The sequence below is a fragment of the Carettochelys insculpta genome, chromosome 19 (genome assembly GCF_033958435.1).
Source record: "Carettochelys insculpta isolate YL-2023 chromosome 19, ASM3395843v1, whole genome shotgun sequence".
Lineage (NCBI taxonomy): Eukaryota > Metazoa > Chordata > Testudines > Carettochelyidae > Carettochelys > Carettochelys insculpta.
Window position 1 is genome coordinate 15,532,483 of NC_134155.1, and position 11,172 is coordinate 15,543,654.

An 11,172-nucleotide genomic window follows, 5' to 3' on the forward strand; every position below is an offset into this window, starting at 1 on the left:
ACAGAGTAGGCGCTGTAGTGCTGGCAAAGCACTTTGGGGACTTGGTTACAGCTCGCCTGCTCCACTCCCTGGCTCTCTCCAGTGAGCAAGGCAGAGGAGTTTTGTGCCTTCCCTCTGACAACTCATGAGGAAAGCAGTTGGGGGATCATTAATCTCCCCTTGCAGCCACAAGCAATTCCTGATAGGTGAAGATAATTGGGGTCTCTCGTCTCACCTCAAACCCCTATGCACAGATGCTGCACTGGTGGCATAAAAGAGAACTAGAACCCTACAAATCCATGGATACCCACTTTATATCTGCAGCTCATTTTCACAGCTATGGGTACATATATTGTATTGCGAATATCTGCTTTATATCATTGGGTAGCTGCATCTGTGGATGTGAATATCCACAGATCATTTTTACAGATGCGGATACCAGTTTTGCATCTCACAAGATAAACTTTTTGTCTGCTGACTATTAGGATAATAAACCTTTTTCATCCTAGTTAATTTCCATGTTAAGGTCTAATTTCTCCATTTTAGGCGACATGACGGTGTATCAAATCAAACCCTACATGTAAATTTAATAGCTTCAATTACACCAAATCCAACACTTTCAAAGCTTGGCTCCAAAAGTTAACTTCCTACATTCATTCTGAGACAACCTCATTAAAAAAATAGGCTGAGAGATTTGTGGGTGCCCAGCACCTCTGAAAAAGAGCAGGCTACATGTATTCAGATTGCCTAAAAACATAGATTAAGTAATTTAACAAAGGTCATTTAGGTTTGAAAAATTTGGCCCAAATTTTTCAACAATGAAAGTTTTGCAGGGTGCCTTCCTGGGTAACTTTTTAAATATGCTTCTCTGGCAATAACTTGAATGATCCATCAGTAAGTTATGAGTACAGAAATAATAAGAAATCCGGGTATATCGCTGGGTTCCAAAAATTGATCACAAGCATCAGTTTCACTTTTATGGTTGCCCTGTCATCTTTATAGCATGAGCACTTGTGCCTCCCATTATAACTCACTGTCTACATTATACATAGTTCCCTGAGTTAAGGATTATGACAACAGAATATTGCCCAAGAAGTTGCCTTCTGCTTCTGACAGAAACACAACCAAGGTAAGTCATCCAGCCGAAGGGCAATATTACATAGCTATTGCTTGACAGAATTAATTAAATCCAACAACTTGCCTGTTCTCTTAGCTTATAAATCTTGCACTGCCTCAGCCTCTTTTGCTTTTGAAAACACAGCACCTCTGTGCACCTGTAATGCTCCAGTGCAGGGATTCTCAAACTGTGCATCAGGACCCATACTGGGTCATACCAGTGATCCCTGTAAGCTAGGCACCTGTGCAGTTGCTCAGGAGAGATTCAAATACCATCCAGCGGATTAGTAGAACACCCACTGCTAAGTTTTTGTTTTTACTGGTGGTGCACATTTGCACATGCCTTGATACACACAAAATTTATTCTTCATATTGATGGAAAAGATTAGAGGGACCACTGGTCATTACTTCATTTTAACAGGGTAGTCAAGGTGAGTGATAGACTTGCTGGGGCCCACAGCCAAAGCCCAGCCTCACTGCAAAGGACTTCAGTCTAGAGCAGCAGGGGTCAGCTTACATGCTGCCTGGCCAGGACTGAAACCCTTGGACAACATTGCCCCTCCCCCAGCTGGGGCAGTGAGACTTGAGCAGTCTCAGGATTCAATACCCACTCCTTGGGTCTTGTAGTAATTTTTGTTGCCAGTAGGAGGTCATGGTATAATGAAGTTTGAGAACCAGTGGTCTAGTGCCTGAACCAAGGTCTATTTATTGAACTAAGAAAACTGTCATTAAATTTCAGTGCACTTTGGAACAAGCCTCTCTTTCCAAGTCCTATGGCAAGAAGGCAAAACTCTCACAAAACCCAGGGTTGATTTTTTGTTTTGTTTTGGATTCAGTGCTGCAGACAATTTTAATATATACTCATGTTCCCATGCAAACCAAAGGGTGAGGCAATACAAGGAAAGCAGCAATTATTTCCAATTACTTATCCGATTTTCAAGGAGATAAAATGAGTTTCTTTGAAAATGGGAAAACAGCATCTAGATCCAGAGCCATTGGCATTCATTGTTTTCTGTAGAATGAATAATGCTTCATATGCTGTTCCACTCTCAACAGCACCCAGTGGTAATTCCCCTTTACATATAAGGTATGGTTCCCCAACCATTCTTCCCACAGCACTCTGACAGAAAGAAGGACAAGTGCTCAAATTCTTACATGGCAATGACATTTTTGCAGATTACTGAGCAGGAAGGACTTCAGGATTTGACCCTAAATTATCTGACTTAACGGAAGGAGAGCAGATTACCAAACACCACAAGTTCTGAATTTCACAGTTAAAAATACCTACAGAACTGGATGCAAATTTTACCAGTGAGTAAGAGAACGCCTTTCATTTTGTAAACACAGGTGTAAAGATTTGCATATTTTCCACAGCTATCCTTATTCTTTTTTTAAGGGAATAAAGGTACAGTGGGCAACACCTACCAGAATTTATATGGTCTGTGCTTTCCCTAACCTAGAAACATGAAGATCAGATTACAAGATGCTAGAACCAATGGTGCTGGATATAGGACACTCCTGGCTAGAACACAGAAACAACAACAAGAAACTCAGATCCACTGGAGATCTTGAACTCCTGCTGTCTGGAAGAAACTAGAATAAGGCCCATAAACTGGCAGGCCAAAATCACTCCCAGTGTAACTCCACTAATACATAAAATTACATAAAAAATAAATGTGTATTGATTTCTTCCACTACACAGAAGATCTTCAAATGACATAGCTCTATCAGACAGTGGACCTACACTCACTTATACTAGAACCACTCTAGGCTATATTCATAATTCAAAGAACCTGAATAGACTTAATGACAAGAAATCAGTTAGAAATGTTTTCTTCTTCCCAAACCTACTCCAAAAGCCTCAAGAGTGGGCTTCCCAAGCTGCGAAACCATCAGACCAGAAATCCTTTATCCCGCAATCATTAATAGATTTTCTGAGCCGCTTTTCCCTTTTTATAGAAACATTAAAAATATCTCAGATGTTCAAAAACATTTTATCAAATTCAGTCTGGTTTACAGTATAACCCATCCACGTATCACTTGCCACATCCCCACTACCTGAGTTTCTCTTTCATCAACTGCAACTTCATCAAGAGCTATGTGAAAAGATACATATGCAAATATTGCACAAGGTGGAGTAGATTTTTCCAGGGAGCTTCTTAAATAAAACAAATATTGATTTGGGCAGATTACATTCTCCCTGCCCTAATACTCAACAGAGCAACCAATCCTTTCCCATTTCCCCAGCAAACCCCTCTCCCCTTGTCCCAGGGTGACTTGCTTTCCCAGGCCCTGATCTGCATATTGAGGTGTGGTCATTTTATTTACTGTTTCCATAAGTATTATTTTCACCAAACAAAAAAGATTGCTCTTTAATCAGTGTTTAATAAATAAATTCTCAGACTACCTAATCTATCCAGTCTCCATCCAAATCAATCACACAGGTAACCTGCACATGCCTTAACTGGGACCTTTACCCTTTAGTCTAATCACTCAGATGGCCTTCCACTATAAATTACCCCAGTTCTCCATAAATGTCTCTTGAAGACAAAGGTAACATCTCACATCCTTCCATCCATTCTCATGTGCCCTTAAACAAGTATCTTAACCTGTATCCCTCCTCTGTTGCCCATTATCCTAAACACACAGGTCAAAGAAACAGCCTCTTAAACCAGCCCCCATCAAAACTAATAAACCTTCCCCACCACGCACGAAATCCACATACCCAAGGGTAACCCCCATCCCATGCCCTCAGGTTGGCTCCCCACTTCTTGCCCCGTATCCTCCAGATACCCCAAGCCCCCTACTTCCTCCTTTCCCACAGATCCTTCATATTCCCCACCTTCTGTCCCCTGCATTCCGCTCCCACAGGCCCCCAAACCCTCCACTGCCCCACAGATACCCCAACTTCCACCCTCTGCATCCTCATCCTACAAATACCCCCAAACTCAGCCCTCTCCCCATATACCCCACCTTCTGCCCCATGTCCCCCTCCCACAGGTACCCCCAAACCCTCCACTCCTCCTCGGGTACCCCAAACCTTCCCGCTCCCCCCTCCCCTACCACACGCCCCCAAACCGCCTCAGGTTGTCCTGACCCCCCTTTCCCCCGGCACAGTGACCCAGCCTCCCCGGACGCCGCGAGCGAAGCCGACTCACCATTGAGTCCGTACTTCTCCCGGCTCCGGCGGACCTGCTCGGGGCTCAGCCCGCAGCTCTCCCGCACCCCGAAGCGCCGCAGCACCTCGGCCACCGGCAAACTGTGCGCGTTCTCCATCCCCGCAGCCGCTCGCCCGGGACTGGTGCCCTGGGAGGGGTACCGGGGGGGCAGGCAGCTGGTGTAGGGGCAGCGGCGTGCGGCACTCCTGGGCTTGGGGGGCAGCTGGAGCCGGGGGCAGGAGCTCCTGCGTTTAGAGGCAGCTGGTCTAGGGGGAGGAGGAGACGGGGGCAGGAGCTCCTGGCTTAGGGGGGCAGCTGGAGCCCGCGGGTTTTAGGGGCGCGTGCAGCAGCCGGCGGCTTGAGGGGGCGAGCTGGGTTGCAGCCGCGGCAGCTCCCGGGAGCAAGGGGAGCGGTGTCCGCTTTCAAGTTGCCAGGGCTCGGTCCTCCCTTCCTCCAGCGCGGCACCTTCCCCCGCGCCCCTGCAAGGTGAGAGCCTAGCCCCGGGTTCGCCTCCGCTGGGAGCAGCCCTGCCTTGCCCTGCCCGCCGCCCAGGCTACCGTGTGCGCGCCCCGCCGCCGCAGCAGCTCAATGCCCTGCCCTGCCCAGCCACTCGCACCAAGTAACTTCCCCTCCGCCCAGAGCCACGAGCCGCTCAGCCCGGGAGCTGCCCCTCCCCCTCAGCCCCCACACTCCCCCCTCCCGCAGGGGTGCTGCCCACAGCGCCCCCTCCCCCGCGGACGAGTGTCTGTTTGCACGGTGCCTCCAGGGTAAGCAGATAGGGGATTATCTAGTGTCGCTTCCCCACCACCCCCATTCACAAGCTACCTGCCGCCGCCTGATTGGCTCCCTCACGCCCACACACCTTCCTGTCCTTCTGTGATTGGCGGGGCTGGGCTTTCAAATCTGCATGTTGTCTACCCAGCTCCTTCGTAGTGGGGAGCGGCCGGTGACTTGGGCGCTGCTGTCAGGCCCGCCCTGGATGCGTCTCAGGTCGCCTTCCCGCAGACGCTGGGAGCCGCGCTACTAACGCCCCTGCACTGCCCTTCTCGCTTTCAAAGAGTTGCTTCCCCGGATGGGGAGCAGGGGAGCCCGTCTCCCCCGAGGAGAGAAGCAGCCCCTCACTGCTGGTGGAAGCTATGGCCACGCAACAGTGCTGGGGCATCTCACCCAGCTTTTTAATTCACTGCCCCCAGGAGGTGGTGGTGGACTGCAGAAGAGGACAGGTGGAAACGAGGGGTGAGGGAGAGTTATGGGGGACAGAGCTGCAGGGGTGCAGTGCTACCTGGGGGGTCTTCATTATTTCAGTGTGGGATTTTCAAAAGCATTCAGCATCTGCCTTGCTCAGGGGCCACTGCCTGCCCTGGGAGCAAAGGAGAACCAAAACTGAGTGTTTATGAAAATCTCACTCACACACCCTCCTTCATTACAAGATGCATCATAGGGAGCCTGTGTAACCCCAGACAGACAGACTGAAACCTGGGTCCCCCAAAGCTCAGTATAGGAGCCTCTACAGTTTTGGCTAAAAGCGAGCTGATGCTTGTTTCCTCCGTGTAAGTGCTCTAGGTGCCACAGCATGGAACAGTTAACTACGCCTAGGTGTGTGAGTTACACCTGCGGAGAAAGGAATGTCCTCAAGGCTCTGAAAGCTTATAGACCTGTAACTCCACTGAAGTCAAGGGGAGTACTTACACTGCACTAATGTTATGGCTACAAATTAAGTTTCCACACTACAGGCTAAAAACTGATTAATGCCATTCTTTGAGCTGACTATAAATGCAGCAGCAAATAAATTTGCATAGAATATTATTCACTGTTACATACCCTTATTAATACTGAGCTAATACAAGTGCTTAACAACCTCTATGTCCAATTACAAGGGCACAGTACAGTGGATTACAAATATAAGGTGGCAGCTAGAGATAAGACATGGTTGGCATGGTAAAGACTAGCAGCATGAGCTTGGAAGATTTAAGCCCTAAACTCGCACACTTGCGCTAAACTCATGAGTTAAGATTTAGGGTTAAGTCAACAGCTCTGGAGCACAGCCCCACACAAGATATGTTCTTGTAGAGCAAATAGCCTAAGAAGCTTGATCTCAGAAAGGTGCTGCAGCTAGACAACTACTGGTGACTAGAAGAGTCCAACAGTAATGGTGGATGATTGTTACTTTTCTCAGTACCATGCCCTAGGAAGAGATTATAACAGAATATAATAAAGAGGGAGAGCTGGAAGCGCAGAATACAAGTGGGAAGCCTGGAGAATTAAATTTAATAATAGGATACTTGTTTGTAATAAGCATCACTTTTAAATGGAAGTTTTAGCTACTTAGTTGCTTCATTGAATCAGCAATGTACATTCTGGTCTCTAATTAGTGAAGGATGTGTCATATTTCCTCTGCTCCTTATAGATAATTGGGTTGATTTGGGCTTATTTATTGTTTTCCTCATCCTCACTAATTGTAGGATGATGCAGAACAACAACTATGCCAATAGTAAACAATATGAAGTTCTCACCTCTGCTTCCCCAGGCATTGAATGAGGTAGGAGTTTGGGGGGGGAGGAAATCATTCTGGAGAATCATATGCAATCATGGAATTCAGGACAAGCACACACACAAGGTGGCTGAATTAAGGTTGCATCAGCAACCTTAATTCTGCCATTCCTTACATTCTGAGAGCTTGATTTTGCTAGCTTAATAATGGTCTGGCCGATGGTGGTGTGATTTTTGGATGGTGTTTGTGTTTTGTGTATATGTGTGACTGAGTGCGAGAAAAAGCAGGGTTGTAGGTTTTTAAAACCAATCCAACTGCAAATACACACATTCCATGATCTAGCACCATGACGACAACCACATTGGTCATCGGTAGATTCAGAACTTGCTGACCCACTGCAGAGATCTCTGCCACTGAAGTTAACAGAATACATGATAGCAGTAGTAGGTTGTTATCCACAGTGGGAAGCACACCCACATGTTGCCAGTGGGTTTCACAGATATTTGCTGACAGCAGAGAAATGGTGACACTCAGGAACCTTGGGTTCCATTCTAGACTCAGGAGGGGTAGTACACTCCAGTGGACACAGACTCTTCTGTCAGTTGCCCTCCCCGCCACATGGTACATTGGGTCCTATCCCCTCCAAATGATTCCAGTCCTGACTCTTTCCCACCCCAGCTGGTCCCCATTCTCTCCTCGCACTCTCAGATCCTTGTTGAATCTCCTTCCTTTTCCTTCCACCTCACCCCAAGTCCATACCACCCACACACTTATCTAGTCTGTCTCCTTTTCCAGTCAGTCTTGCTCTCAGTCTCTCTCCCCTTTCTGCAGCCCCAGCCTTACCAAACTCCTTGTCCCAATCAACTCTTGTCTCCAACTGGTCCAACTTTTGTCCCCTCTGCATTTGACTCAGGCATCTCCTGCATGTCTGTGGTGTGATCACTCATTTCCCACAGCAGATGGGAGAAGCTATTACATGGCAAGTCCATCTGAACATCTGTAAGCCCTAGCCTGGAGTATACTCAGTTGCACAGATAGCACATGTACAGTTCAATCACAGGTAGGAACTGCAAGAGGCTTGAGCATGTTTAGTAAGGATGAACTCTGTGGAGATTTCAGCTAAGTTCAAGCAAGTCTCTACAGACCATGTGTGATTTGCTAGTTTGCAAAAGCTTTAAGTTTGCCCAAGCATGGGTAGATTTTTACAAGGATAGCAAAAGGCATATAGCCCTGATGCAAAGGCCAGGGCCCTGCCACATTTCATAGCCCTGCTTCAAATCATGGACGCTCTAGAGCAGTTTAAAAGGAAAGGTTGTCAGAATTTAAAGAAAAATGGGCGACACAGTGGTCTCAAAAAGCTGCATGATTTTGACTGAGATTTTCTGGAAACAACCCAAGGCAGGCACTCAGCACATAAAAATTCATCCCAAATGGCTAAAGTTTGGCAAAGTTATAAATAACTGATGATAGGGTGTTATTATGGCAACCTTAATCACAGGCAGCCCTACCAACTGCTCTGACAATAGGTCAGTAAGTAAATATAATTACCAATTTTAAGCAGTACATTAGTCAGATCAACAACAACCAGTGTGGAAAACACTTTATAAAACCAGCCATAAAACAGTAATTCCAATTTAAAGCCTATGTTATTACAGCAGATACCAGCCTAACAGCTGGTTAATGACAGTAGCATTTCCCTGGAACAGCCAGCCACAAGAGCAAGACCTGTGAGCATAGGAGACAGAGCTTTCTAGGCAGCTAGCCAAGAACTAGGGGATTCCCTTCTGGAACACATCAGACCAACCATGAATCTCACCGCCTTCAGAACAAAATGCAAGCCTTGCATATTTGACTTGGCTTTGCCACAATCATCACTTTAAAAAAATGGGAGGAGAAGGTAAAGAAACTTAAAATACTTATTAAAAAGCAGAGGGGGGAAAAAGCACCTTAAAATTACTTGAGTAAAAGTGAAGCTGCTTTCACTTTTGGATAATTGAGAACAATCAAGATGTGGAGAGGGTATGTATTTTTACTCAAGTAGGTCCCCCCCCCCCGCCGAGGGATGCTGGTGACTTGTACTTAAGTACATACTCCCCACCAACCCACCCCTGCATAACCGCTGTACTTTTACTCAACTAACTTTTGGGGTACTTTTTCCACCTCTGTTAAATGAAATATAAATTCAAATAATTTTACTTACTAATTTATACTCTGAAACCAGGGTGAAGAATGCAATATAGAACAGAAAGCATCAGGTAATAAAAGAAAAGCACTGGTTTGTAAGATACTGACAATGAACTGAGCTGCACTCGTGACAGAGAATGTTACATGAGGATCTGATTTGATTTTTGTTATTTTGAGAGTAAATCAGCAATAATTCTACTGAAGTCAGAGTTACACTGGTGTAAAAATGATTTAAGAGAAGCAGGCACATAATAGAGCCTGAGCCAAGCCCTTGAAGTCAATGGAAAGACTCCTACATGGCTTTGGACAGAAACTACAGTCCTTGTCCCAAGGCGAATACAATCTTCATAAGACTGGGCCATTGTCTCTATTTTTAGAGCCCTGCTAATCTGCAGATATCTGTTTTCTATCCACAGACCATACGTGGGAATCCCAGACTGGATGCAGAAACAATTTTCCTACCCATGCAGGACTCTGTTTCCCTAAACTGTGAATAAAGTAATATTTGACAGGAACACAGAGAGAATTGCCTATTTCATCCCCATTCTGGCACCTGTGCTGCTGCAGAGAAAATGTGGATGTCTATGACAAGGAATAAAATAAAAATCTAACCAAACCAAAAGGATGTCAGCAAGAGTCTGGTTTGAGGTGTGAACAAAGATTCAGCAAGCTCATCCTCATCATCTCTTCCAGGTAATTGTCTCCTGGGACTTGCTTTTAAGGCTTAATTCTACAATCTTCTCTCAAAACCCTATTTTTCTAATGAATTTTTCAACCCTATTTTTCTAATGAAGTCAAAAGGAAGTATTGAGAAAGTAAGTACTACAGGACCAGATCCTTAGCTTGTAATATCAAAGCCACTTAAGCTCCTATCACATACACCCCCACTTCATATCAGCCCTCCTGAACATAAAGATAATTCGTAAAACTGCCCCATCTTCTCCTTTGAAAATGTTTCCAATTCAGCAATTCTGTCTAGGTAAAGGAGTGGGAAAAATATCCAAAGCTACCTCATTCTGGAGAAATAACTCACCAGCACCTGCTCAAAACCAAAAGGGGCTAGTCCAAGGAGGTAGAACTCTCTTCAGAGGCCAAGTCAATTGACTAGGTCATAAAACTATGCAGGGAAGAACCAGTTGCACTGTTCAAGATTGGAATCAGACAAGCTCCCAACCCTTCTATTTGCTGCTAGGCTGTAACACAAGGTGGCATGATTATTATTAAGCTGGCAGTGGCATTCCCATTTCCTGTGATCATTCCACGCCTCTGCCATTTGTTCATTTACCCTTTTCTCCCACAGAGAGTGTGTCACGCATGAAGCCATCCTCCCCAAGTTCATGTGCTGTAAGCCTCCTCCCACGTTATTATGGACATTTAGAAAGGGCTTTTTTTCTTCTGCAACTTCAAGATTGCTTCTCCTGCAGAGGAAAATGTTTAAACCGAAAGACTGAGGAGTGAGTAAAATCATACCGTCCAGATTCAGGACTAGGATTTTATTCTAAAGTAAATCCAGCATTCTGAGATATCCTGCCTCATGTGGGTTTGATCCAAAAAATCCTTCAGGCTCAATAAGGACTATTTTAACCGCACAAAACAGCACCCTGTGGATAAACAAGCAGTCCTGCAGCACCTTAAAAACTAACAATTTTATTTATAAGGTTTTGTGGGCAAGACCCACTTCATCAGATTTGGAGTAAAAATACGAATCGAGGGTGGGGGTGCAATATGAGGAGAAGAAGAAGTGGGAAAAAGAGGGGCAGGAGGACCTGTCATTAAGAGGACCTGTGGAAGAAAGAAAATAAGTTAAGTGGGATGGGTGCCATTCCTGCATATATTATCTTAGGCATTACAAAGGCAATTTCTAAACCTTTGATATTTGCAGGATTGGCACCCATCCCACTTAATTTACTTCTTCCACTGGACCTATTAATGACAGGTGACCCCCTCTCCCCTCCTGACTTTCCCCTGCCCCCCCAATATATAAACCCTGGATTCTAACTTTTGCTCCAGATCTGATGAAGTGGGCCTTACCCATGAAAGCTTATAAATAAAACTATTAGTATTGAAGGTGCTACAGGACTGCTAGTCTTTTTTGTGAAGCCACTGACTAACATGGCCACCCCTCTGAGACTATTTGCCATCAGGTTATAAAGTCTTCCCAATTGCGAAATAATGTCTTTGGGCCTCATCTCTGTTTATTGGCCTCATTCTCTCCCCCCCCCCCCACTGGAATGAATAGAAGAA

At 45.6% G+C, this 11,172-nt stretch overlaps 1 protein-coding gene across 2 annotated transcripts in view; it reads right to left on the bottom strand.

Moving 5' to 3' along the window:
- The window catches only part of ATP2A3 (ATPase sarcoplasmic/endoplasmic reticulum Ca2+ transporting 3), a 166,518-nt gene extending 161,670 nt beyond the window's left edge, over window positions 1–4,848 (bottom strand). For both annotated transcript variants that reach the window (XM_075013562.1, XM_075013558.1), the window contains exon 1: window positions 4,254–4,848. In XM_075013562.1, coding sequence (XP_074869663.1) covers window positions 4,254–4,371 — 118 coding nt within the window. In that variant the 5' untranslated portion in view covers window positions 4,372–4,848. The remainder of the gene's footprint in view (window positions 1–4,253) is intronic.
- Window positions 4,849–11,172: the final 6,324 nt, after the last annotated feature.